The sequence below is a fragment of the Cercospora beticola genome, chromosome 1 (assembly GCF_033473495.1).
Source record: "Cercospora beticola chromosome 1, complete sequence".
NCBI classification, from domain to species: Eukaryota; Fungi; Ascomycota; class Dothideomycetes; order Mycosphaerellales; family Mycosphaerellaceae; genus Cercospora; species Cercospora beticola.
The window spans coordinates 2832600-2859528 of record NC_088935.1 but is presented as its reverse complement, the minus strand read 5'-3'; the positions used below and the strand labels follow the sequence as shown (position 1 = coordinate 2859528).

At 54.8% G+C, this 26929-nt stretch overlaps 11 protein-coding genes across 11 annotated transcripts; 2 read left to right on the top strand and 9 right to left on the bottom strand.

Annotated features, from left to right (window-relative positions):
- Positions 1–410: 410 nt before the first annotated feature.
- On the bottom strand, positions 411–996 carry RHO25_001134 (uncharacterized protein; the record flags this gene model as incomplete). The annotated part of the gene is made up of 3 exons (XM_023593742.2): positions 411–690; positions 743–879; positions 949–996. The coding sequence occupies 3 exons, from the start codon at positions 994–996 to the stop codon at positions 411–413; spliced, it is 465 nt and encodes a 154-aa protein (XP_023460330.1).
- An 832-nt stretch (positions 997–1828) lies between these two features.
- RHO25_001133 (uncharacterized protein) lies at positions 1829–5254 on the top strand (the record flags this gene model as incomplete). Its single annotated transcript, XM_065602077.1, has 2 exons — positions 1829–2121; positions 2170–5254. 2 exons carry the CDS (start codon positions 1829–1831, stop codon positions 5252–5254), a joined length of 3378 nt encoding a protein of 1125 aa, XP_065458149.1.
- A 629-nt stretch (positions 5255–5883) lies between these two features.
- On the bottom strand, positions 5884–6237 carry RHO25_001132 (uncharacterized protein; the record flags this gene model as incomplete). The annotated part of the gene is made up of 1 exon (XM_065602076.1): positions 5884–6237. The coding sequence occupies one exon, from the start codon at positions 6235–6237 to the stop codon at positions 5884–5886; it is 354 nt and encodes a 117-aa protein (XP_065458148.1).
- Positions 6238–9305: 3068 nt separating this feature from the next.
- On the bottom strand, positions 9306–11540 carry GRP78 (78 kDa glucose-regulated protein; the record flags this gene model as incomplete). The annotated part of the gene is made up of 3 exons (XM_023593740.2): positions 9306–10878; positions 10932–11241; positions 11369–11540. 3 exons carry the CDS (start codon positions 11538–11540, stop codon positions 9306–9308), a joined length of 2055 nt encoding a protein of 684 aa, XP_023459973.1.
- Positions 11541–12197: 657 nt separating this feature from the next.
- On the bottom strand, positions 12198–13827 carry RHO25_001130 (uncharacterized protein; the record flags this gene model as incomplete). Its single annotated transcript, XM_023593739.2, has 3 exons — positions 12198–13337; positions 13397–13532; positions 13643–13827. The coding sequence occupies 3 exons, from the start codon at positions 13825–13827 to the stop codon at positions 12198–12200; spliced, it is 1461 nt and encodes a 486-aa protein (XP_023459974.2).
- A 311-nt stretch (positions 13828–14138) lies between these two features.
- Positions 14139–15282, bottom strand: RHO25_001129 (uncharacterized protein; the record flags this gene model as incomplete). Its single annotated transcript, XM_023593738.2, has 3 exons — positions 14139–14616; positions 14667–14918; positions 14969–15282. 3 exons carry the CDS (start codon positions 15280–15282, stop codon positions 14139–14141), a joined length of 1044 nt encoding a protein of 347 aa, XP_023459971.1.
- Positions 15283–17261: 1979 nt separating this feature from the next.
- Positions 17262–18299, bottom strand: RHO25_001128 (uncharacterized protein; the record flags this gene model as incomplete). Its single annotated transcript, XM_023593737.1, has 1 exon — positions 17262–18299. The coding sequence occupies one exon, from the start codon at positions 18297–18299 to the stop codon at positions 17262–17264; it is 1038 nt and encodes a 345-aa protein (XP_023459972.1).
- Positions 18300–19510: 1211 nt separating this feature from the next.
- RHO25_001127 (uncharacterized protein) lies at positions 19511–20260 on the bottom strand (the record flags this gene model as incomplete). Its single annotated transcript, XM_065602075.1, has 1 exon — positions 19511–20260. The coding sequence occupies one exon, from the start codon at positions 20258–20260 to the stop codon at positions 19511–19513; it is 750 nt and encodes a 249-aa protein (XP_065458147.1).
- A 410-nt stretch (positions 20261–20670) lies between these two features.
- RHO25_001126 (uncharacterized protein) lies at positions 20671–22297 on the bottom strand (the record flags this gene model as incomplete). The annotated part of the gene is made up of 3 exons (XM_023593735.2): positions 20671–21344; positions 21416–22121; positions 22178–22297. The coding sequence occupies 3 exons, from the start codon at positions 22295–22297 to the stop codon at positions 20671–20673; spliced, it is 1500 nt and encodes a 499-aa protein (XP_023459970.1).
- Positions 22298–23802: 1505 nt separating this feature from the next.
- Positions 23803–25443, bottom strand: RHO25_001125 (uncharacterized protein; the record flags this gene model as incomplete). The annotated part of the gene is made up of 1 exon (XM_023593734.2): positions 23803–25443. One exon carries the CDS (start codon positions 25441–25443, stop codon positions 23803–23805), a length of 1641 nt encoding a protein of 546 aa, XP_023459967.1.
- Positions 25444–25768: 325 nt separating this feature from the next.
- RHO25_001124 (uncharacterized protein) lies at positions 25769–26823 on the top strand (the record flags this gene model as incomplete). Its single annotated transcript, XM_023593733.2, has 3 exons — positions 25769–26205; positions 26312–26601; positions 26657–26823. 3 exons carry the CDS (start codon positions 25769–25771, stop codon positions 26821–26823), a joined length of 894 nt encoding a protein of 297 aa, XP_023459968.1.
- Between the last annotated feature and the right edge of the window lie 106 nt (positions 26824–26929).

The following is a 26929-nucleotide window of genomic DNA, read 5'->3' as shown; positions in this document are numbered from 1 at the left end:
TGGTAGTTTAGGCCTCGCCAGTGACCAAGACATGCACAGCGGGACAGGCTCAAATCGAGGTTCGACTGGCGCGGTGGAGTTTTCTTAGCGCAGACAGCAATTGTTATCTAAGCATGGCGCAGTGATAGCAGAAAATGAAATGCCGAAGCTGGGATGTGAAGCGTATATACGCGAGCATAATGTCGAAACCGAAGGAATGATCATTGGTCTCCGATCCAATCCTGGAGAGTTGGAGAAGTGTGTTGCGGTGCCAGTTTCATCCGGGAGGCGTATGTCCCAGAGAGCGCCCCGAGGCCAGCGTGGCTGAGGAATTGCAGCAGAGCTGCGAGTGCGGCAGAACACAAGCACCATCGCTAGCTTTACGCCAACGACACAGCCTTTCCAGAAGATTGAGCAGCGACATATGCCAACTATCGCACTGCTTCAATCCTGGACGAATTCTGATGACTCGTATCTCGCAGCAGACTGATGTCCATAACGAGGTTTCCTCGTTGCGGTGCCGCTACATCCGTATCGTTCTCTTCCAGATCTCGGAGCCATGCAGCTTCCTCATCATCGCTATCTTCCTCGTGGTTTTGCGCCTGTCCATTCGCCGAGCTGCTTCCGGTGTCCGAAGTGCGGTGCTTGCTCACGTCAATGCGGGCTTGGTCAAGGTCTGCCGGGCTCGGATTTATGATGTCGATCATATGGCTATCGTGCTCATCAGTACTGCGGCTTTCCTTCCGGTTCACATAGCACGTACTCAGCGGCACGAGCGGTGATGTACTCAAGAGCATCGCGCTCTCTCCTCAGCTCTTCTTCATCTCGGGGTATAATGCCTCCTGTATCATGCGTGCCATATGTCGGTTGCTCGGAGTTTAAGATGCGGTCTAAGTCGCCCTGTGTGTTGTAGTGTCAGCACTCCTTTCCACAAGAATCTCGAAACCATTAGAGGCATAGCTCACGTACGTCTTGCGAAGGAGGTCGCTGACCCAGACACGAGCACAGAGCCCCCATTCCATTGATACCTCCCCTGGCCGCTTGTTGCGCGGTCACGGCGCTGAAATTTCCATTCACAAAGGATGAGCCGTTGCTGCAATGTCTCACAAGTTGCGTGAAAGTGTTCCCTGCTGGGGTTCGACGTCACGGCAGTCGGCGCCGGCCGGTACATTTAGTGCCGGGAGGAGCCGTGTGGCCATTCGGTGCAGCTCTTTCTCCAACCCACAGACATCAACTCTTGCTCCACCTCCTAAGCACGGCTCTATCCAACGAAGAATGCACAGCACTTGATCGCAACATCATGTCTCTCTTCGTGACACGCGCCTTCAATATGTCTGGCGGGGCTCGACATTTGACTACGCGCTCAGCGCAGCCATCAACGGCATCAAAAGTCTCCCGTCATGACGATCCGCGACAAGCCACATTCCTGGCAGTCTGTTCTGGATATGCTCAACAAGCAAGCGAGGCAAGGCACTTGCCGGATGTCTCGATATCTGGGTACTGAGCACAGCAAGGTATTTCGGATTTGCTCGATCATCTGCATTCTGCCCGTAGCCTCGGAATGACTGAGGTCGAAATGACTTGACTTCTGTGGTCAGTTCACGTATTTGTCTCAGGTCGACACCACACCAAGCAGTACACGCCGTGGCATTCCGTATGCCACCACATGCAGAAGCAGTTCCCCCAGCCAGCTTCTGCAGAGCAAGGCGCGCGAGAACCTAAGGCTATAGCGCCCTTTTGATTATAAGAAGTAAAGCGGTTGGTGAATTCGTTCAAGCTCTGTGCATCATCTCGTTCTTTCGAAGCGACCGCCTAACCCTCGCCGTCGCCGCAAAGCAGCTGCGCGAGGATGCGCCCCTCTGCGATTGTGGCCATTGGCCTGTCACTCATTCACGTATCCGATGCTCGTGTCGCGAACACTCCTGCAGGACCACAGCAGCGTGACGCTGATTCTTCGAACAACAACATTGTCCGTCAATTCTTTAATCGCCTGTTCAAAAAGGCTGCGGCAGCAACCTGCTATCAGGACAATTACTACAATTTTCTCAATGACCCAGATGACCCAGATTTTGGACCATCATTCTGCCAGCAATACATTACTTACCCAAATACAACTGTCACAGTTACGCGAACTCCAGTCAGGTGAGTCTTGTTGTCCTTCTTTCGGGTAATCTGCTCACGACCAAACAGTACCTATATCGATACATTCAGCACACAATCGTTCACGCAGAGACGTGTCACGACCGTCCCTGCCGCCACAGTCACTGTGACTGCCGTGCCTCAATTGAGCAAAAGAGATGCATCTCCCGCGCCTGCTCGAGGTCTTTCTGACGCGCAGGTCGCCGATGCCCTCGTGGCCTTCCGCAGAATGGCGAACGCCAACAATGCTTCCGACGACACCGTGTCGGCCTCATTTGCAAGCGCATGTGCATGCCATAACTTTCCAGGTCCTACTGTGACAACTACGTACACTGCGCAGCCGAGAGTCCTCACACGCTCTGCCTATGAGCAGGAAACCACAACGATTGTGTCCACTGCCACTGCTGGAACAGTGACGACTACCGTCAGGGCTGGCACTCCTTCAGCTTCAGACGATAGTACAGTGCCGTCACCATCCTCGCAAACATCTCCTAATGCACCCGCTCCAACGACACCAGGATTTCAATGCCCGGAAGACGATAACTCGATCGTGAGTCAGCTGATCGGCTACGAAAAGTTCGACTATTTGGTGAAGTGTGACACCGATATCACTGATCCGGATTTCTATGGCGTGCTCTCGTTCAATACTTACTCCGAATGTGCAGCAGCTTGTTCGACCGCCAACCAGCGGTTTGACGAGCCGGTCTGCAAGGGTTTCTCTTTCTACGATGCACGCAGAAACCAGGGATACAACTGCTTTCTCAAAGGCGCAGCGAACACTACTGTACCAGCCCTTGGCGTGGATAGTGGTATCTTGCAGAGAATTCTCGTCGGCATCACGCCGGACACGCCCGCCGGAACGAACACTGAATCTGCACCATTCTCTTCTGAGACAAGTACACTAGACCCTGAGGACGCCAGCTCCTCAATGTCCGAGATCTTCTCTGACAGCTCGACTTCCATCTCGGTCGTTACTCCACAGGTGCCGATCAGTGGCTTGCTGGTCAATGCCCCAGGAGAAACAATCTATTCAACGTATATCTCGGACGGCTCAACATACTCCTCGGGCACTGTATTCTCCACGTACTTCACTCAAGATGGCGTATGGTACTTTTCATACTACACGGCCTACACCCAATCATGGGCCTCAGCAACGACAGTCTACGCGGCCTCGTCGACGAGCTCAACCATCAACAACATCACGTCGAATGGGGTGGTGGAGAGCGCTGGTGCAGGAGGTCAGAGCATCGTGACGACGACAACCAACACCACACAGTACTATCCCGAGGGCTACAACACTACCTCCGTCATTGTCACTAGCACATACGCTTCCAATGGCACAGAAATCTCCGCCGTGACCACGACATTGTACTACTCGTTCGCGACAGGCAGTGCCGGTTCTGTAGGCGGCGGTGGAAGCGGAGGTATTTCGAGCAACAGCGCTGGCGTCATCACTTCTGCCTCCGCGTGGAGTACCATCCGATCAAGCCAGGTCGTCATCTCTGGTGGCGGCGGTGGAGTTGGTGGCGGCAGTGGTACCGAAGGCTCAGGTGTCATCCAAACACCTGCTCCGAGTGTTGTAACCAATGCTGGCAGCACGTACTTCAGCTCCGGCTTCGTCGCTTCTGGAGCAGAAGGAGGCACTGCCGGAGCAAGCAGCACAGCAGCCTCAGGCGCAATTTCATCCGATGTGACATCTTCACCACTCGCTCCGAGTGTTATAAGCAATGCTGGCAACACGTACTACAGCTCTGGCTTCGTCGCTTCTGGAGCAGAGGGAGGCGCTGCTGGAGCAAGCAGCACAGCAGCCTCAGGCGCAATTTCATCCGATGTGACATCTTCACCACTTGCTCCGAGTGTTATAAGCAATGCTGGCAACACGTACTACAGCTCCGGCTTCGTCGCTTCCGGTGGAGAGGGAGGAACTGCCGGAGCAAGCAGCTTAGCGGCCTCAGGAGTGGTTCCATCGAACGTGACGTCTTCATCACCTGCATTCACCCCCATCTCAGCTACCTCCGGAGTGACGGGTATTGGAGCAGCCAGCTCCACTGAGGCATCTGGGGTCATCCCTCCGTCAAGTGTGCCTTTCTCTCCGGTATTCTCAACGAGTGGACAGACCGGCTTCTTCGATGCAAGCTCGACCGCTGCTTCTGGTGTTGTGCCCAGCTCAGATCTTCCTCCTACACCAATTTCGTCAACAAACTTTGTTGCTAGCACCGCGTATGCCAGCTCGACAGAAGCCTCTGGCTCGAGCCCCTTCAGCAACACGAGGGATAATCGTTCCAATACGCGGCGCTCTTCAACAAGGTTCCCGACTACGTTAGGCGTGTCGTCGTTGTCGTCGGCAGATCAATATGAGTCGCAGACTGAAGGTGGCAGTTCCATCTCCACCTCAGCACCCAATGTCTTCACGGAGTCCATTCCCGTGGAAACTGGATCTGTGCCGTTCAGTGCTCCTAGCGGACCTCGATCAAGAACGAGCTCCCTTGGTGCGAATTCCACCGCCCCGCTCGTGACAAGCCCTTCCACTGGCACACCACCTGCAGTCACCAACTCCGAGTCAGTGACCAGTAGCAGCGGCGGAGTGCCCTTCACCAATTCCTTGGGCTCCCGTTCAGGCACTCGCAGTCGAGGAAGCGGTTCATCAACTGGAGTGCCCTACACCAACTCTGTGGTTTCTAGCTCGGCCACACGCTTGTCGGGAACTGCTCCATCTGTGCCCTTCGGCACCGGTTCATCCTCGTTGCCTTCGACAACTCCAAACGGAACACCACCTGCTTCCCAAACAGCGCCATCCTCGAGCGGCTCAGTGCCCTTCAGTGCACCCAGCGGTCCTCGCTCTGGCACCCGATCGCGGACCAGCTCCCGCACTGCGCCCACCGGCACCACCCCTCCAGGCACTGCTTCCTCGTCGAGCACAGCGCCGGTCACATTCCCGCCGTTCCCAACCACTAGCAGCAACACCTGTGTAACTCAGATCTTGGGTACCACCACCATTTTTACCACCGTCACTGAGTACGGCTGCTATTCGAACTGCCCTCCCTCTGGTTTCCAAGGATATGGCGATCGTCCGCAAAGTTTCGGTCCTCCTGCTCAGGCTACCGGTCGTGGAGGCTATTACGGACGGCCTGAGTAGGGTGGAAAGTGTGTGTATGGGAGTTCGAAGGGAAGGGCGTTCGTGCTTGGGATGGGGAAAGAATGAAATGAACGATTGACTCGCTTCATAGAATTAGGTAGCATCACAATTGCTTCGCGAACGATCAATCCTTGTTCACCTTGCGATGATTCATTCCAGTCCCGTGAAGTCGCCTTGCACGACGTAGACAGGAGCAAACCCCAAGTCCACACTACTTCTGCTTAAGCGCTCTGTCCCTCCTTAGCGCCGACCTCAGCGTCACAACCATTGGCCAAATAGCAACCAAATGCCATCCTGCAGAAAATCCATACGCTCAGAAGTGTCGATTCACAGAGGCATTTCTAATGGTCGTGAAATTCGTAAGTAGCTAAAGCTATGGTGTCTTTTCAGTCTCGAAGAGCCAACGAAAGAAAATCGCCCCACACCAGAGAACAACCCCTGCAGCGAGCACGCCAAGAAAAGGCGCACAACACTACCGACGCATCATCACCTCTCCTCACAACCTTCGGGAATCCATGTAACGACTTGATCGAGTGGTGATGTTACAACCGAAAAGTGAACCTGAAACCGAGCAACCAGAAGCGCCAAGAAAAAGCAACATCCGATGCCGACAAACATCGGAAAAGTTTTCAACCACTCCTCTTCGTGTTTCCCACATTCTGATACCTCCGATCCTTCTCGGCTTGAATGCTAGTGATTTCCCGCTCCAAAGTGGCAATATCTTCCGTAGCCTTCTCAATCGAAGCCTTGAAACGTTGGGGTTCCTGCATCCAGCGTGCACGGTCGGACATGGCCTTCTCGCGCCTTCGAAGCTTCTTTTCGATTTTCTCGCAAAAGGCGCACTTGTCTGCCAAGTCGATGGTGCAGTAGAGGAGTTTCATGCCGCAGGTTTCACCTGTGCGGTATTCTCTGTTGCAGTGTTGCTTGAAGTTGCCCCACTTCCAGTCGCGGCAGGAGAACTTGTAGCACTCGAAGAAGCACATTTTCAATGAAACTTGGGGCTTGATGTCAAATCGATGTTGATCTGAAGCGGGTCAGGGGCGGATGGTGCAGAATCGTCTTGGTGCTAATGCCTTACCTGAGTATGGTTGTCTGTGCTTATGCACGAGCTTGAGTGACTAGTGTTGATGGAAATCCGGACGCTGTCGATCACACATTAGCCATTGTGAATGGAGGCGGCCATCATGCCTCAGTAGAGTTGTGATGAGCCTCCACAGCCAATGGACATTGCAGAGGCATTGGGGATGCCTCATGAGTGGTGGAGGTGAAGGAGTAGGTGCAGGTAGAGTGACATACCAGAAAGTCTCTCGTGGTCTGGGTGTCTGAGGACGCGAAGGGAGAAGTGGCTGGGAGATGTTGATGAGAGGAACTGGACCTAACGCTGCCATCATGCCGCTATTTATGCTTTTCTGCCCTTTGCCAGAGCTCGCGGTGACTACTCTCTTGGTCCATCCTCGCGGCGAGTTGAGCCCGTAGCTCCTTCACATGCGTCGAGCCAGCAATGCATTGCATGCTCAGCATCGGCACAATCGAGCCAACTAGGACCTCCGGGGGGCTCGGATCGTCTCGATTTGGGTTTAGAGCGTTCGTGCGAGCAGGTGTGAGGGTATCTAGGCCTCGTCGCTTGCCCGGACGATGCAGCTTGATATTGCCTTTGGCGCGATCAACAGCAGCGTGGCATGCTCTCCGCCTCTTGTTGCCCCTTGGTGTCGTAAGTCTCTCACCACGTCCTTGTCCCGTAGGTCCACTTGAAGTGGACATGGCGTTCTCTGAGCGTAGGCGTGAACCGCGAGGTACCAGAGTGTATGCGGAAGGAGATAGTGGATTCAGGAGGCTTGTCGTCACGTGCCGATGCCTTAGACCTTTGGCAACGTCAGGTACACTTTTTTGACAGCCATTGGCCTTTGTCTCTGAACAGAAGACGTGCCTGGCACCACCATTCAAAGTGCTGAGCCGCCGATAGCGGAAGCATCACCTGAGGACGTGTGCACGAGCTGCGCGCGGCCTCAGGCTCGCCATGCTGTGTCGGTCGGTGGTTCCGCCAGCAGCGGCATGATGGAGCATGACATCGACCGAAGGCTGCAGCACCATGTTTAGCTCGACGCACAACAATGCATCGGGTGCGCGAGACTCGAGACGTTGACGCAGGTAGGGGACCACTGGACTGGTGCCGCAGGAAAGGTTGAGCCATACGAGGCTAGCGATGTACACAGAATGCACGGACAGTGACGTTCGGTGGCCAGGTGATACTGGTCGAAGAACCTTGCCGAAGTGGAGGGTCGACATGAGCTAACAGTCATCTTATCTCGCGGCGCTGCAGGATCGAGTCAGCATACTGGCGAGCATGGTGGTGGTGGGTGGCCGTCGGTCTGCCCATTGTCCTCTGGAGGCCGCCGCACAGCACGGGCTCGGGAGGATACCGCTCGACGGCGGCAGAGGATGGGCGGACCAGAGCAGAAGCAGCACGGGCGAGTGGCGAGGAGAGAGCGATGGTTCGCATATGCGGCACACTTGTCAAGAACGGCTTCGTCTGGCTTGAGTCTGTCCCGCAGGCGTGGTCATCAGTGCAGGGCAAAGGTTCGGAGGTACTGCAACGCGCAGGCTAGATCTTCCCTGGCCGTCTCCGCTCTGCAACGTGGCAGCTCTCTGGTGGCCGAGCAGTCGAAAGGCTATTCGAAGGCTCGAGGAGTCGGTTGTTAGTACATATCCATGCAGCGGCTGAGGGGGATTCGAAACGCTCACCATTGGCCTGGCGCCGCCCTCCGCGCACGATGCTCTTGCCGGCTCGCCGCATGCTGGAGCTGGAGGATGCGTGCCGAGAAGGCAGTCGCGGGAGGCAAGGAGTGCTGCTGCGCGCGCAGAAGGGCGGAGGTGAATGTCTCGCCGGCAGAAGCACGTAGCTTGCGGTACCGCGTCCTCAGCATCGAATCACGATGACCGGCCGGGCTGGCGGGCAGGCCTGGCAGCTGTGCTGCTGCTGCTGCTGCGAAGCCACAGCGTGACTTTCAGACAGCTAGCGCTGGCCTGGTGCGGCAGGCGAAGGCGAGCGCGCGGTGGTTGGGAAGTGCGCTGACAGACAGCGCCGTGACGCAGCGCAGCGCAGCGGCCGCTGCAGCTCAGCATCAGGCGCCGCTGCTCGCTGCTGCTCTGCTGCTGCTGCTGCTGCTTAGCGTGGGCAGCAGCGGTCTGCCTCTCGGTTGCCTCAGCAAGCGCGGGCTCGCAGAGAAATTCTGGCAGGCCAATTTTGCCATTGGATGAGCGAGAGCAATATTGCCAGAGAGCAGCAAGTCGCGGCGGCTCAGCAGATGACGTCCAGCGCGGGCCCTGGCGCTCCGGTCATGTGAATGGCAGCCGCTGTCCGGGCAGTGGAGCTCAGTCCAGCGGTCGCGGCGACGCGCAGTGCTGTGAAATAATGTGATGTGAACCTGCTGTTGGTTCTCGAGGCTAAAACTGCGTGCTCCGCGCCCTTTTCATTGGCTCGTCCCGGCCAATGGGATCCTTGAGGGTAGGCCCGCCTGGTCGCGCAGGCCATTGGCTGTCGGCGTGGTTGTGCGGTCGAGGTGTGGTGCTATGGGAACCAGCAGCGGGTGCCAGCGCAGCGAACGTCGACGGCACGCGCCAAGACTCGAGGCTCGTCCCGCGCACACACACGCTCCGACAACTCGCAGACTCTCATGTCTCATTGCCAAAGACAGTTTCGACTGCCCCCGCCGTCACCCCGAAATCGGCCTTGCCATACGAAGCAACCTCAATGCGGAGGCAATCGCCCATTGACTGCCGCGGCTGCTCAAACACGCCCGATCTGCTTCCCATCACCAGTCCGGCGTAGCAGCCGCGCGCCAACAACAGACGCTCGCTCTCGCGCCTCGCGTGTCACTGTGCACGAGCGGAGGAGCGGGACGATGACCCTCACATGACAAGATACGTACGTAGAAAGTGCATCGTGAGGAACGTTTCAACATTTCATGCCATGATTCTATATAGCATACATCCCACGCGTCTCGGGCCCAGCTACTGTATCAACAAGGGACACCGGACTCGCGCTACGCGTTTAGAGCTCGTCGTGCCCGCTTGGCTCATCATCCTCGCCATAGTCTGGCATGCCTCCGGCACCGCCGCCTCCGTACAGTTTCGATGTGATCGGGTACGCAACGTCAGACAGCTTCTGCTTCTGCTCATCAAAGTCCTCAGCCTCTGCCGTTTGAGCGTTCTCCTCCAGCCAGTCGGTGGCCTCCTTGACAGCCTCGAGAAGGGCTTCCTTGTCGTCCTCGTCGATCTTGCCACCAAGACCATCCTCGTCGTTGACCTGGTTCTTCAGGCTGAATGCGTAGTTCTCCAGGCCGTTGCGAGCTTCAATACGAGCACGAGTTGCCTTGTCCTCCTCAGCATACTTCTCAGCCTCCTCGACCATGCGCTCGATTTCTTCAGCGCTGAGACGGCCCTTATCGTTGGTGATGGTGATAGACTCGGACTTTCCACTGCCCTTGTCGCCAGCAGACACACGAAGAATTCCGTTGGCATCAAGCTCGAAAGTCACCTCAATCTGAGGCTGGCCACGAGGCGCAGGTGGGATTCCAGACAGCTCGAACTTTCCGAGCTGGTTGTTGTCCTTTGTCATAGAACGCTCTCCTTCGAACACTTGAATAAGGACGGTAGGCTGGTTATCGGCAGCGGTCGAGAAGATCTGGCTCTTCTTGGTCGGGATGGTGGTTCCACGCTTGATCAGGTGGGTCATGACACCGCCAGTAGTCTCGATACCAAGAGTGAGCGGGTTGACATCCATGAGCACGACTTCGCTAGCGGCGGCTTCACCAGAGAGAACACCACCCTGAACGGCAGCACCGAAAGCAACAGCCTCATCGGGGTTGATACCCTTGCTGGCCTTCTTGCCAAAGAACTCCTCGAGCATGGCCTGGACCTTTGGAATACGGGTGGAACCACCAACAAGCACGATATCATCAATATCGCTCTTCTTGAGCTTGGCATCCTTGAGAACCTGCTCCACAGGCTTCAGGGTCTTCTTGAACAAGTCGTTGTTCAGCTCCTCGAACTTGGCCCGGGTGAGAGTCTCGGAGAAATCGTTACCCTCGTGGAACGCCTCGATTTCAATCTTGGTGCTCATCTGGCTGGACAGCGAGCGCTTGGCCTTCTCAACCTCACGCTTGAGCTTACCCATGGTCTTTGCGTTCTTCGTGATATCGGTGCTGTGCTTCTTGTTGTAGCTCTTCGTGAAGTAGTCGACGATACGCTGATCGAAATCCTCGCCTCCAAGATGGGTATCACCGGCAGTTGCCTGCACCTCGAACACGCCCTGGTCGACAGTCAAGATGGAAACATCGAAGGTACCTCCACCAAGATCGTAGACGATGATCTGGCGCTCCTTGTCGGTCTTGTCAAGACCGTAGGCGAGGGCGGCGGCAGTTGGCTCGTTGACCACACGCAGAACGTTGAGACCAGCGATGGTGCCCGCATCCTTGGTTGCGGCACGCTGAGCGTCGTTGAAGTAAGCTGGCACAGTGACCACTGCGTTGGTAACAGTCTCGCCCAAGTACGATTCAGCGACTTCCTTCATCTTTCCGAGGATCATGGAGGAAATTTCCTCGGGCGTGAAAGTCTTCTCCTCGCTATTTTCCCGTTAGCATTTGTAGCAACCATCTTTTGCAGAGAGCGTGCTTACCCCTTCACATCGACCTTGACACGTGGCTGACCACCCTTGTTGACGACCTTGTATGGGAAGTGCTTGATATCCTTCTGTACATCCTTCTCCTCGTACTTGCGACCAATGAGACGCTTGATATCGAAGACGGTTCGGTGTGGGTTCGAGGCGAACTGGTTCTTTGCGGCATCTCCGACAAGACGCTCGTCGTCGTTCCATGCCACCCATGATGGCGTTATTCGGTTTCCTTGGTCGTTGACGAGAATCTCCACATTGCCGCCCTTCATGATACCAACACAAGAGTAGGTGGTTCCAAGATCGATACCGATGACTGTGCACAATCGAGTCAGCTTTTCGTGTCCTGCAAGCGCCTCGAGGCGACATTGTGCCCAGCTGGCAGCATCAAGAGCTTGCGAGACAGCTTCTCGCAGCGGATGAGTTACGGAGGTTTAGCTTACCAGGTCCAGTAACGCTCGTGTCAGCCTTCTCAGCATCTTGAGCGTGTGCGGATGGGATCATGCCCATAAAGAGCATTGGCGCCAACAAAATGGCGCAGATGTAGAAAGCGGTCATCCACGGCGACACTGTCGACCGCGAAGGGCCGCTCTGGCTCCTCGAGAACCTCGCCATCTTGGTCCAAGAGGCTGGTGTTGTGTGTGGGAAATGGACTCGGAAGTGTCCTCTTGGCGATCAGGATGTCGAGCTGGTCGTTGGAGGTGGTGCAATGGAGACAGTGAGTGCTGTTGCTCTTCGGTTGAGCCAACAGCAATTGAAGTTCGGTTGAGGTTGAGGTCGAAAAGAGGAAGAGACACGGGGAGGGAAGGGGAAGAAGTGCAGCAGACGCGGCAAATATTAAAGTGAATCGCAAAAGATGCCACCTCGACCTTCTGTGACCCTGCGGACAGCTGTTGTTTGCCAAAATCAGATGTGGCCAATCACATGCACGGGACTGACAATGGAGCCCCGCTTCCATTTCGATACGTTTCTGATTATTCCGCTGCTATCACGAATTCACCATATTCGCCACGACAACGTGTCTTTTGCACATGCGGAGTCATAGCATATGTTCCATTGTCGTCGGCATCGTGCACCACGCACCCCACCGCCCTCGAGGGCTTTCCACCGCAACTTCACCCTCGGCAGCTAGTGACGTCACACGAGTCACTGGTCAGGAGCACGTACCATTCACTGACACTGACAGATGATGGAGCAGTAGACTGAATGGCCGGCAAAATGCACAAGCTATACTGACAAGCCCACGCGCCCCCAAGATCATGATAGCATTCACTAGGCATACAGATCATAAAACTGCCTAGCCGCAAACCGCATCTGTTCCCCCTCAATATCAAACACCGCAAGCACGTTCTTCATCCAAGTGCCGCCAAGAATAGACAGCCCACCACCATCAGACTGTATCCCCATAACACAGACATTGCGCTGAATCTCAATAATCAAATCATCCGAATTGACATAGAAAATCTTCTTCCCGATCCCAACCCCAAACACAGGAGCCCTAGAATTGCAATCCACAAAATACGCTCCTTGCGTACTGCTATAGTACGCCGGAGGATCAAAAAGCGCAGCAGTCGCTTCTGCAACATCATCCGGGACGTAACACAGCGATGTACCCGAGTCAACAATGGTATCCGAACCATTATGGATCAGCGGCGTCTTGCGAGGATCCGGGTTGTCGTAAGAACTGAACTGCGTGCTCTGGTTTGCCGAAATAGCATAGCCATCGATATCGATCGTGTAGAACTCATACACCTGCCGGCCACTCGTGGTATTGACACTAACACCTTGAATCGGCGTAGAAGCGAAATATGGCGAATGCTGAACGTCCGGAATACCGCCTAAAGCCAACACTCCACCAGCCGAAGAATTCCGATCCATCGCGATGCTGAAAATGGCTGGTACGTTTTGCTGCTCATACATGTTGACGAACAGCGGATTGTATGGGACCTGGCGACCTTTGATATCTGCTCTCGGATCGGTGCCGGCATACGCAGAAGTGAGTGTCCGGTAGGCGAATCCAATGAGGCCGGATGAGATTCCGTCGCCATACCACGCGGCTATACTGACCACTCCAAACTGCTGCCGAGGGACTTCAATGCCTGCCATATTGAATGTGTCGATACCCAGTCCCCCATTCAAGTATTCCCCATCAGCATAGCTGATATTGAAATTCAAATTCTCAACAGGCGTAAAGGTCGTAGATTGCGACGAATCGTAAGCAGGCCCAAATTCGCACACGGACTGATCGAGTTGGGCATCGTTGATCGGATCGAAACATTGAAAGCCCGTCTGAGCTAGCCACGGATCACTACTCCCAGTATCAATGACGACCTGAAACGGCTTGCCGCCAACCGTGACATCTGCTAAAAAGACCTGACCTCCTTCAACTGAAATCAAAGGCGTCGTGTTATTCTACACAGCAGGTCAGAACGTGCTGCACAAGTGTGATAGTACGGGAAAGCAACTCCTACCGCAACTCGCGAAATGCCACTTCTGCCTCTCATAGCTTGTACATAGATCGAACTCAATGAAGTCGCATCCTTTCGCGTCAAGCTGACCACGTTCGGCGTGATTTTGAGCTCTCTCTGCCTCGTGGGCGCCTTCGACCTGGCTCTTGGAATTCTGCTTATCGTAAATCTGTCGTTGATGGCCGTTGGTCGAAATCCATGGAGTCGCAGTGCTGAGGCAGCGCAAACGAAGAGAAAAAGTAGCAATACCATAACTGCTGGTCCGAGTCGCCTGTCGGTGACTGCGATGTTCCCCGATGGCTGCCCTGCCCGTGTGAAGGCAGAATGTTAGCAGCGTCGTGGACGTTGTACTTGAGTTCCTGTACAGTGAGGTGAACGCACGCGTGTACCGCTGGAATTGGCCAAGTTGTTGGCGATTCTCCATTGTTACACATCGTTCCCAGCGCATTGGGTCGGCATGTGCAGCATGTACTGGAACGCGATAGGACGGCCAGACTCTGTGACACCGAGAACATGGACACTGGAAGCTACGCGCTTCAAAATCGCCAAGCTGGCCTAATAATTACAATTCCTAGGTCTCATGCAACTCGCGTTGTCTATGTCTATCAGATCAACGATGCGCCGACTCGTCACAACTTTTCGACATGCAAAGATACCTTGAGATTTCCCCTGTGGCCCCTTGCTGCGGACCAAGCCCAAACGCCGAGACGCCACGCAATGCTGTCAAACCAATCCCAACTGAAATTTACCAGAGTGTGTAGCCACCGTCGATGAGACAGTTGTTGCCAGTCATGAAGCCAGATCCGTCACTTGCAAGGTAGACGGCAAGGTTGTTGAGGTCGTCCACGGCGCCGAGCCTCTTCTGTGGGGTGTGGTCAACCCAGATGCGCTTCTGGGCCTCGAGGGCAGGCACACGGTTGAGGGCAGTGTCCATGTAACCAGGGCTGATGGCATTGACTCGGATTCCGTAACGAGCCCACTCTGCGGCCAGCGACTTGGTCAGCTGCACCACTGCAGCCTTGGATGCGTTGTAGCAGGACTGCTCTTGTGGGTAGTTGACCACGCTGCCAGACATGGAAGCGATGTTGATGATGCTGCCACCCTTGCCGAGGCGGATCATCTCACGGCCAACAGCTTGAGCAGTCAAGAAGCAGCCCGTAACGTTGATGTCGATCAGGCGGCGGAACTTTTCGGCGTCATATGTCTCGGCCTTGAGGTTGGAGCTACGCGTCATCAGTCTGTTGTCCCGTTGCACGATGCTGCAACGACTTACTCTGCAATACCTGCAGCGTTGATCAGGACATCGATGCTGCCGTAGTACTCGGCCACGTCCCGGACGGTCTGGTTCATAGCATCACCGTCACGGACGTCAACCTTGTAGAATCGAACGTCGATGCCGGTCTGCTCGCTGAGTTCGCGTGCCGAGTTGTCACCAAGCTCTTGCTGCACATCCATGATGGCGATACCTCGCACACCGACTTCTGCCAAGGCTTGCGCCATGTTGAATCCCAGACCTCGAGCGCCACTGGCCATTGTTAGCGCGTCGCAAAGATCAGCAGTGCAAGAATGACATACCCTGTCACCACGGCAATCTTGCCATTGAGCGTGAACTTTTGTAGGGTTGGTGTGAGGTGCTGGAGAGCCTCTGGCTTGAGTGGGATCGCAGACTTGACCTCATCTGCACCGGGAGGCGACACTGGGCCGCTGCTGCCGGCCTCGTACTGCACTTTGGCCTCTGATCGCTCGCCTTTGCGGTATGAGATGACCGGCACCTCTGGATCGCTGGCCTTGGTCGATGATTTGAAAGTGGCGCGAGAAAGCACAGGAGTGAAGGAAGATGGCCGCGAGACCGTTCGGGTGGCAGCCCTCAAGGCGGTGCGGCCGAACATGTTGGGCGAGAGGAATTCGTAGTGAATGCGGGTGGCGTTGCCGATTGATAGATTCGTAGATGCTGTTCGCGCTGTAGGGTCGCGGAGGTCCCTAGAGGCGAGGAAGTTCGGTGCAGGGCGCGGAGGGAGTGGAACTGGACAGCAAACGGCGCGACGGCAAAGACAGGCAAGAGCAGGAAACGTAGGGAGCAGGAAGGAGGAGGAGAAGCAGGAAGCAGCGAGCGCAGGCAACGGGCAGACTTTTTAAAGGGCAGGTCAGACATCCGACGTCGCAGGCACATCTGATCAATGTGTTCGCGCAAGACCGACCGGAGGCGTGTTCTCGGACGCGCGATAGGCCATTGCGCTGTGAAGCGTCAGTCCGCGACGGCCTCCAGCGCGCCGTTCGAGCACGATACGTCGCGCGTGGCCACAATGCTGCGAAATCGTTGTGGAGTCGGACGTCAGTGCTGGAGGTGCTGGGCCCGCTCGGCGAGTCCCCTATTCCCACCCACCCACACTGCGACCGGGAGGTGAGGTGAGCGATGTTGGCCCGGCAGCGTGAGCGTGGAAGCGCGGTCTGGCGGGCGGCGGTAGCGTCGTGCCTGCCGACACCATCGCGTGCCCCGGCAGCGACGCTTGTGTGATCGCAGCAGCGGCGACGCGCAGCGCAGACAACATTGGAGATGTCCGGGAGCAAAGGCGTGATGTCGAGAGGATCCACCCACGTGCAAGCTCTGTGCAGATCCTCGCGCAGACCCTGCGAATCTGACTTCCGCGCGTTCCTTGCAGCAAGATCTCTTCCCTGCATCCGCCCGCTTACGACTACCAGGGAGCGACTCCCGAGCACCGAACCTGTCTCCCCGACGCTCTGGACTGCGCGCTAGACTGTCATCTCATAGAACGACCCCGTATCGCGCCAACGTGGTAGCACAACCTCGCTGATTGCAACGACCGTGAGCATGTCATGTGCCGCGCAAAATCTGTTTCGGGCAGTCGAGTCCTGTCTACGAGGCGACACCTTCATCCAGCGCACACTGTTCTGCGAAATTACCTTCACTGCCGAGAACGACGAATCTTTTCTGCAATGACACCGTGCGGACGGGGGCGTGTTTGGAGATGAGTGCCGTTTTCGCATCTCATACACCGATAACCAGCCGAGTGCGTCGCCTGGCACACGTTGTCTTGCCCTGCGCGCGGGCCGCCATGAGTGCTGTCTATACTCTACAGTGGTGTCAAGCAGGCGTATTTATGCCGTATCCACGTATGCGGCAATCGCTATGTCGGGATATACTATCCCAGGCTCAGTATCACCGGGACATATGATCCACGCACCGGCTCTCAGCTGCTAACCGATGCTAATCGTCCTGGCGAGAGTTCTGAATGCACCGCGTGCCCGGTGTGGGGACATGTCCATGAATAGCTGGAGGTACGCTATCGACTGGCCAAGGACGCTGATACAATCATCGCGGCTCATCTACTGCCACGACATGCTGCGTGTGCCCGAAGTGGATGAGCTCCGGCACTTATTGTTGCGTCGCAGAAATTCTCTTCATCATCGGGTTGTGACCATGGCGCGTACCTTGGGGTCAGGACGCCAGCTGAAGTTAATGAGACCACGTTCGCAGACAAGTACAGGGATCCAGCTGGAGTAGTGGCACGGTTCGACGGTCTAGCGTCCTGCATCACGAGTTAAGAAAACAAGCATGCAAAATTGGACATCTCCCCGCTCGACGGAGTATGAGAGTGGATCGACCGCCTCGTGACAATGCGGCCAAATTGGATATTGATGGCTCATGATCGAAGGACGGAGTAGATGGTGATGAAGTCGTTTGGTACATTTTTGGAGGGTACAAAGTCTTGCTCCTCATCACCATTCGTCTGATCACAGACGGCCGCGTGCGTCAGCCTACAGCATTCTTCTTCGATTCTTCTTCGTCCGCCGGATAGATTTGCTGTAGAACCAAGAGGTATTGCACCGAAGGACCCGTCGGTGGACTTCATCCCAAACGGATGACACTTCGTGCTGTGCCTCGCTTCCGCAGTTGCTGCGTCGGCTCGCAGAAGGATATGATGGCCCTGAACAACACCTTCCCTCCGCCGGACTTCGACTCGTGTCTTCGCTCCGAAAGAAGTGTCAAGGCAGTGTCGGCAATGAAGTCCAACGTAATTCCAGAATTGCAACTCATCTTGGCACATGCATCAAACTCTCGTTCATCAACTTCTGTGCCTTCAGACGTATGGCTGTGGTCCATGTCGGATGCATCTGAAGGCGACGGTATAGTGGTAGAGATGTGGGAGGGATTTGCACCGAGCAGAAAGGCTTGCATTCCCAATAGAGGTGGCTGAGTGACATGTAGCTCCTCATACATTGAAGACGAGGCCAGGAATTCGCGCTGAGAGCTCGAACCGAGTCCGCCCCTTAGGCCTTCGTAAATGGACCGCGCTCGGGGCCGCCGGTTCGCCCGACCTGAGGGTATAATAGTGCGTGCGGCTTTAGCGTCGATCGTTACATGGACCCACTGCCCCATATCTACGGGATCTCCGCACTCAATGGTTAGGCCGGGAATTTTTACGTCCAAGAGCATGTAATCAACTGGAGGACGTAGCCATTGCGGGCGCACGAACAGGTGTGCACGCAACTGCGGGGATTCAAGTACCGTGCGACAGAAGGTCTTGTTGACAAGCCGCATTGACATGATGTCTGCTGTGTCGAGGAAGCCAAGGACTGTGGCGAGCAGCTCGGGCATGCGAAATACCTTAGCTAAGGCGCAGTCGTCTGGAGTCGAAGGGCAATGGTGGGCGGCGAGCGGCACGGATGCCGTGGACGCCGTCGAACTGGCAGTGGAAGTGCTGGTCTCGTGGACATGCTGCTCGAGTTGCCGCGTGAAGTGAGAGCGAGTATGGCTTGCGATGCTGACTAGATTCGGGGCGGCAGCACTGTCGGGGTCTGAGAAGCGTCGTTCACGCGTGACAACGTGCACGATGGAAGAACCCTCTAGGCGGAGGTCCTGAAGCTGTCCCGGGAGCGCATCCATGATGGTCGGTGCCGCCATCTGCTGCGGAGACTGGGTGCGATTCCGAAACTGAAGTGGCCAGTGGAGCTTGATGTGCACTCGAGGCGAAGATGATTCGGTCACAGTCTGCAAGATATCAATGTGTGTCTGTCATGACAGAGCAGAGCAAGCAAGCAGAGTGTGGAGGGCAAGGGCAAGTGGTGATTAAGGTGTCGGCCGATCCGAACCTTCGAACCTTGTTTGCCAGGACAGCAAACTTGGCTCGGAGCTGGGGCCATTTCTCACAAACGCAGCTGATCCTGCTACTGATCCTGCTCCTCTGCAACGAACGAAGCGCGCAACTCACTCCCACATCATGACGCGTGAAGAGTGACGCGGATGCAGCACAGCACACTTGTCGCACGGTTCGAATGACGATGGACATCGGAGCAATATACATGTATGTTTCGCGTGCGCGCGTGTGAGAGCCGGCCCCAGCCACACGATGCCCAACCTCGTTATACAGCTTCCCCCAGCCATCTCCAAAATTCAGACGGAGGAAGGTAGGTAATAGTCGCTCTCACTCTGCGATGCCGTTGCATTCCTCTCTCACACACCATCCACTTGCCGCGCCTCCCACAACCATCAGCGCTTCACTGTCCCATCGGTCGCCCAGCATCGCCCGCAATACATACCATCACCACCCACCTGCAGCGACACCAGAGATCATCCAAGACATCAAGTACCGACACATCTACACTTCGTCACCATGAAGGGCAACATTGTCATCGCCGTGATCATCATCGTGCTCTTCCTCCTGCTGGCACTCATCGGCTTCGGCATCTACTGGGCACAAACAAGCCTCGGCGGCGGTGTTGGACGAGGCGGATCAACAACTAGCGGCGAAGATGTGTGATCTCTTCACGACCTGCCAAATGGGCATTATCCATCACTATACACCACACGACAGCATAGAGAGCATCGAGAAGCGCAGTGCGCGCAACTTGTCACGACATAACGACGCATGAGGGACACCGGCTGGAAAAGCGGAACATTGCATAACGGAAGAAACTGGGGCATAGCGAAGGCGTTCACGGGGAAATAATTGTGCATAAGCTGTGAAGGGAGCTCTAGATCTATCATCCATTGTATATCTGTATCGCGTAGACATCCTGGCACAGAGTCGCAGGAAGAGAGGAACCACTCGTTCCTCGAATGGAACAGAAAATCAAATCGAACACACCGAAGATCTCTCACTCCTTCCTGAGCATCCACTCCAACTCCGCCACCTCTCCCTTACTAACCAAAGCCTCAAGCCTCTCCTTCTTCATAAAATCATGATCGCTATACTCAAACCCCGGCACAACCGTCTCACTAATCAGCAACCCCTCACTCCCCTCACTACCCTCTTGATCCGGCAACAGAAAACTAGTCTTATACTTCCCACCATCCACAATCCACTGCAACTTCTCTCCTTTCAAAACATTCTGCCCCACAGTAAACACCTCGACCCGTGCCTTCTTAATCCAACGACTCTCCTCCGAAACATCCGCATCTCCATACCCTCCGGGGCATTTCTCCGCCGCCACTTCATCAGCATGGATAATTACATATCGTCCCCTCCCGCGATGCAGAGTATGCACTGTTCGTGCTTTATTCCGATGCCAAGCTCCCAAAGGTGATTTTGGGGTGAGTAGATAATGGATTGTCGTACTTGCGCTTCTTGTTTCGTCTTCATTGGTAGCTTGAGCGGATTTGGGTAGTGGGTTAGGGATTCTGTGAGGATCGCGATCGGTTTCCTTTGCGGAGCGGATTTCTGTCAGCATTTTTCTCATCTTGATTGGTGTTTGATGAAAGGTTGTTTGGTATACCACAAAGTACCCGCCCTCGGGATGTTTCTGCATTCCAAGTGCTGCCATCACGGCTTTCAGTTCTGACGATTCATCTTGTGAGCCATTGATGTCGAAGTGAGGTCGCAGTGCCATGCTAGCGCTGTTGGTCATGTTTGTTGGTCTTGTGTCTTGTGTGTTGTCGGGAAGTCTGGAAGATCGGAGAGGTGCGTCAGACACACTTGCTGACACAAGCGCGCGTTTGATCCTTCTGCTATCCCATGTTGGGATTCCACGTCATTCAATGGGTGTTGCGCATTGCTCTCTAAGATGGAATCAATCTCACTCCAGTCTGCTTCATGTCGCTCAAATTGACGAGATAAGACGGAAAGCGTGAGTAGGTGAAAATTCATCTGAAGTATTTTTGAATTGGCCGTTAAATCAATATGTACAGCGATGGTATCTCGTCATTGTCCATGTCCTCATAAAAACAGTTGTCCACCCCGTGTAAATGCATCGAAACTCTCCCATGCTATGCAAGTGACTTTTTCCAATCTTGAAGAAGTCTAAGTTGGTCCAACCGCTTAGATCTTGAGGTTGTAGCCACCAGTGACTGGGTTGACTGCAGCGCCTCCGAGAGATGAGCGGCGAGCGGTCTCGGCCTCAACAACAGACAGTCTCTTCTCGTCGTAGTGAACAGTCTGCACAGCACCACCGACAGCACCACCCTCGAGAGCAGTGGCAATGACCTTCTCGCCCTTGATGCGCATGATGTGGAAGCCATGGCGAGACCAGTGAGAAGCACAGTATGCGAGCACAGCCACGAATCCAACAAGTGGCACCACGTATGAGATACGAGTGCTTGCGGAATCGGCGATAGCTCCTTGAATCGGTGGGAAAGCAGCACCTCCTGAGACACCCATGACGAGGATACCAGCGCCACGACGTGTGTTGGTTCCGAGGTTGGCAGTACCGAGAGTGAAGATGGTTGGGTACATTGGTGCCATAAAGAAGAAGATGACGATCAGGACTGCCACAGCTGATGTACCACTGCCGGCGGCGACGTAGGCGTTCAGAGCAATGGCGCATACAGAGTACACAACCAGGAGGAAGTTGGACTCAAAGACGGTGGCCAAGGCGGTAGCGATGAATCGTCCGACGGTGAAGGTAATCAGGGCATACGACAACATGCGCGAGCCCTCTTCGGTTGTAAAACCACCGTTCTCGTTTGCGTAGTTGATGAAGAAGGTGGCACAAGCTTTTGAAAAAGTCAGTGGTCTGCACGAATGTTTTGTGAGGTGAAGATGCCTTTCCAGCGATTACACTTACTGACTTGAGCACCGACGTAACAGAACTGTGCAGCGAAACCGAAGATCATGTTCCATTCCTTGTAGAGTGGCTTTTGCTTGAGGATGCTGCCATCGACACCAATTCCAAGCTCTTCAGAGTCGGCTGCGACAATGCTTGCGGAGCGGCCGGCACTCTCAGCAACCTCAGGAAGCTTGGAGAAGAAGAACAGCACAGCGACTGCCACACCGGCACAGGCCACAGCGAGGTACACGAACTGCACATTGGTGAGGGAGTTCTGGTTCTCTCCAGCGAAGAAAGCCTTGGATGCGATGAGTGGGCCGACGAAGGATGCGATACCGTTCCAGGACTGACAGAATTGGAGACGGGCGGATGCAGTGGCGGGGTGACCAATGACGACGGCGTACGAGTTGGCAGCAGTCTCGAGAGTGGCCAAACCACAGGCGATGACAAGAGTGCAAGCCAAGAAGCCACCGAAGGAAGCCTTCTCGTTACCAGGGTTGGAGAAATGGGCGGTAGGCCAGAACATGATAGCGCCGAGAGAGTAGAGACCCAGACCCATGAGGATTGTGACCTTGTAACCCTTGCGCTTGAGAACTTCTGCGGCGATTGGCGAGAAGCAGAGGTAACCACCACCGAAGTACATGACTTGAAGACCAGTGGATTCGAGACGTGTCACGCCCAACACTGTCTGAAAGTGCTTGTTCAAGACATCAAGCAGACCGTACTAACGAAGTTCGTTAGGCACGAACGTGTGTGGATTGATACTCGCATGCAACTTACCGAGAAACCCCAGAGGAAGAAGAGGGAGATGACCAAGCTCAAAGGATAGATGAGCTGCTTGCCAGACAGATAGCCACCAGCAACGGTGGGGCTGTTCGTGGGAATACCACCGCCCGCCATTTTGGACCAGTAGACTCGTTGAGTTCGTTAGATGATGGTCAACGGGTTATGCTTGTTGTCCTATGTAGGAATTGTTGTGGTGATGATCGTCGTTCGTCACAGACTAGAGATGCTGTGTTATGTCCAAGATTGGAATGAATGACCAAAGGACTTTGATATGTTGGTCGACTTGCTGGTGCAACCTGGTGTGATGATCATTCTCATAGGGAAGCCACAGGACTTATATCTGCACCACAGCATCTCGCCAGCTCTTGCCCATACTGCCAGAGAGACCTGATGTTCGCAGTCCAGATCGCGCTACGAGAATTGAATTGCCGCTACTGCAGGAAAGCTCAGACTTGGCGACACGTCCAGGCTGAACTATAGGCGGACGCCACTGCTGTGAGCCTGTGCGCGTGTTCATTCGGTCCGTGGATTCTGCAGGTCCTGCTATGCGGCTCCTCCCAGCGCATCGTCCCATGGGGCTCCAGTGGGTGCAGGCACGCTTGCAGGCGCGCTTGTGGGCGTAGCACCATGTGAGATGCCGCACTCTGGTTTTGCCCCGGAGTACGATGCAAGTCTTTGCGGCTCATGGCTCGACGAAGCTCACGCTCTGATCTTTGTGGGGCGACTGAGACGATCAGGCGGGGAAGAGGTGAGCGCATGATTATCCTCAAAAGCTTGGCCTTGAGAAATGCGGAGTCGATGCACAATGGCCAAGCTGTGGTAGCAGGTCCTCACTGGAGAGGCAAAAGAGCGGCTGAGAGGCTCTGCCCGCTGTGCAGCCGTCAGCAACTCGCGCCTGCGTCATCTCCATTTTGCTCGCGTGCGCCATATTGGTTTTTCGGCAGCGTGTCCAGTAGCCCGTCGCTACTTTCCTTGGTGGTGCCGACGAGCGTGGTTGGGAGGTCGGAGGTTGTCCAGACACCACATCCCCACACCGAACGAACAGCCTGCAGTCGCCGCTTCCTGGGCAAGATCCCTTCTAGCGTGCTTCTAGCGCGCTTCTTCATTCGGGCCTTCTACGCAGTTTCGCCGAGCCGCCGTGATTGGATAGACATCATGCCTTGTATGGATCCACCTCCCCAATGTCGACCAATCCACGCATGGCGGCTGAAGTCCAAGTCGAAACTCACGAGGACACGGTCTCTGACTTGCCGCTTAGAGGCTACGATGATGTTTTGGGACATACTATCCACGCTACGAACCGCTTAGCACGTCCGTGCACGCTGTAATATGGCGAGCTCACTCAGCAATGGATGGGAAATGAGTGTCAGAAACTTGTGGTCAAATGGTTGACAGGCGCTCAACAAGGCGTGAAGGCGCTGGCGAGACGACAAGGACTCTCTCATCGTCTTACGAGGCGGCCGTCTTGCTAGCTAGTCATGCTCCAACTTGGAGATCCTCGGCTCTCCCCATTTCGTCAGGATACAAACATGCGAAACTGTTGATCGTTGACGATCTGACAGTCTCGCCTTCAAGTACACACGCAGGGTCATGAGGGGTACGGACGGCTTGAAGATGAGCTATCGCTGCATACGACCTCTGACGGTGATCACTGCTCCATTCATTTCATGTTTCCAACCCTGAGCAGTCAGCATCTTTGTAACAGCAGGACCAAGCTTGCTCCGACCGCCTTCGCTGTGTTTACCAAGCCCGACAACGATATGATATCCAGACTGCCTCTCGCTCGCGCCGATGCGACCGTTGGCACGTGCCTCACCCAGACCCTCCCACCATTGCTCGACCTTCTCCTGGGCGATTCTCACTCCGTTCAACACATCGATGCCATGGAGGTCGAGCTGCGTGGAGTTGGATTGAGAGGCTGCCAGTTGATCGGCAGCGGCAGCATTTGCGCCAGATGAAAGCGCATAGTAATCGCGACTCAGCTGTCCATAGTAGGCAGCTACACCACCCATGAGCCGATCCGACTTCGCCTTGCGATGAGCAGCGTACGCCTGAGCCAATGCAGCGTTCCTAGCAGCAGCATATGTGGTCGCCCGCTCTCGAGCTTCTATATTTTGGGAGTCCAGCACGTCGGCCCTGCCAGGCTGTGATCTCCTGGAGAAGGGACCAGGCGAAGCAGCTTCGGCGTCAAAGTTTGGTCGGACATAGGCAGGAATAATCTCAATACCACCTTGACGTGGAGGTTTCGCGGTCAGCGCTTCGGCCAATTCGCGCGCCGCCCCAGTCGAAGGATAAGACAAGTCAATCAAAGCAGCGATGTAGTCTTTCGCGACGGACGGATATGCCTGGCTAAGATCGTGCGCTGTTGCAGCTTTCACGGGATCTTCCAACAAAGCAGCGGTACCCTCGGCCAGATGAGTCTTTAGGACAGCCGCAATAGTTTTGGGTCGGGATGCACCACTCTTGTGGTACAGTGTCGCAATTACCGATGAGGGCTTCCCAGTCCGGGTTGCGATGAATTCTATGTCTCGACTAGAGCCTTGCCAAGCGTTGGAGCTGTTCGCAGTGGGTTCATCCGGGGTAGCAGGGCGAGAGATGGTGAGATTGTCGCGAGACGATTGTTGGGTTTTCTTCCTCGCCTTGCCCTTGCGATTGCGACGGGCGGTATTCTCCTCGAAAAAGGCATCCACGCCTTTGGCTGGTAATTTGGTTCCGCTTTCGCCATCTTCTGCCTCACGTAGGTAGATCTGGCTAAGAAGCTCCTCTAAAGCAGAATGCCATCTCCCGTGACATTTGCGCAAAGTATACTGGACAGTGTAACGACTGAGTCGGCCATCAATGATGCTTTCTAGCAGTTGGATTTTCGTGGTTTCATCTAGATTTTCGAGCTCTTCTGCGACATCGCCGTTCGCGATCAAATTGCTTTCATCTGCGGTATCGCTATCCAGATCTAAAGATTGATATCCAGCTGATAAACTCGTGAGATCTGTTTCTCTTGATACTGTCGTGTTGGTTTCTCCTGGACATGATCCTGGGTTGTTGGTGGGCAATTCATCATCTTCCCTTCCGCCCGTGCCAGACGCGTCGAATCCCAACTGCTCCTCCAGAAGCGCTGATTCCTTGAGCTGGTCTAGCGCGAGCTTCGCTTCGGCTAGTTGGCCCTCGTTATTGACATCATAATCTGACAAGATGGCAGACAAAAGAGCAGGGTCGAGTGGTGGGCAGTACACTGCCTCCAATTGAGTATAGGCATCAGCCATCTTCGATATCTTGGGGTACGATCCGACAGCTTGGACTTCGCGCGCAACGCGTCATCGTATCATCTCCGGAGAAATCATCTGTACTGCTGCTGGCTGTGAAATTGAGGTCAGGCATATGTGAATATGTGTGTCGGCGCTATTTGCTGTCGGTTGAAAAGTAGTGGCAACGATGACGAGTGGTCTAAAATCTCAAGTCACGTGCGGCGTCCCGACTTCGCCTATCCGGGCCTATCTCCGACATCGTAAGCTGCTCCCGCTGCTGCTGCTCAACATTGGGATTTGAATCAGCTCCTGCTGGACATAATTTTGACAGAGGGCTTTTGAGATGGCTGACATAGCGCCAACTAAGACAATCGTCTACAAGACGGTCGATGCATTGCAAATCTCACTAGACATCTATCTGCCATCCGGCAGTTCCTCCAAAGCACCTATTCTACTATGGTACCATGGTGGTGGCCTTCTCCAAGGCCATCGCAACCAGCTCACTCCATGGATGCGCAGAGCAGTTGAAGATCAAAAGCTTGCAATCATATCCGCCGATTACCGCTTTGCTCCGCAAGTCGGCGTCGCAGATATCCTACAAGATGTTCAAGATAGCATTCGATTCATCAGGACCGAGCTTGCAAGCCATTTGGATAACTCAGATGCCATTGACCAAACAAGACTAGCAGTCTCTGGTAGCTCAGCTGGTGGCTATCTCGCACTGCTGGCTGGATTATATGTCGATCCCAAGCCTAACGTAATTTTGCCAATCTACCCAATGTGAGTATATGATAGAACTAGACCAGCTGCCACCATTTCTATTTCAATGAACGGTCGTCGAATACAGACCGCTAGACTGGCGCTGACCCTCTTCCGCGACTTTCAGTACAGATCCCTTAGGCACGTTTTTCACAAATCCGCAGCCGCCAGCGATGGGAAGACCATTGAAGCCCAGAGAAGAGCTGGCTGAATTCCTCGATCCCAGTGCTGCACCCGTAGCCAATAATCCCGGTGACTCGTTGAGGCAAAATATGTACATGCGTATGCAAGCCGACGCCTCCCTCGCAAAGCTGTGGAAAGTACCGGAAGACCAGACAGCAGCGAAAAAATGGAGGCTCTCGAGAAATGTATACGAGTCCAGGTTACCGCCTGCTTATTTTCTACACGGTGATGCAGGTAAGCAATGGGTATGCAATAGTAACTGGAATCCTGCAAGCTGACCCATGCGAAGACACAGCTGTGGGTGTCGAACAAGCCGATGAAGTCGTAGGTGCTATGCTCGGATGTGGCATCGAGGTCGAGTACGAGCGGCCACCTGGAAAAGACCATTTCCTCGATGCAGGGCCAGAGTATGAGAACGAAGTGTTCTGGGCCTTTATGCGCAAGCATCTGAAGTGAGTAAATCGCAATGACGGAAAAGCTGATGTCCATCCGAGCTCTGCGCTGTTTGGTCTGCTGAGAGGATGGTACGTAGATTGGACTCGCGATGCGGTGCCGGTCGTGA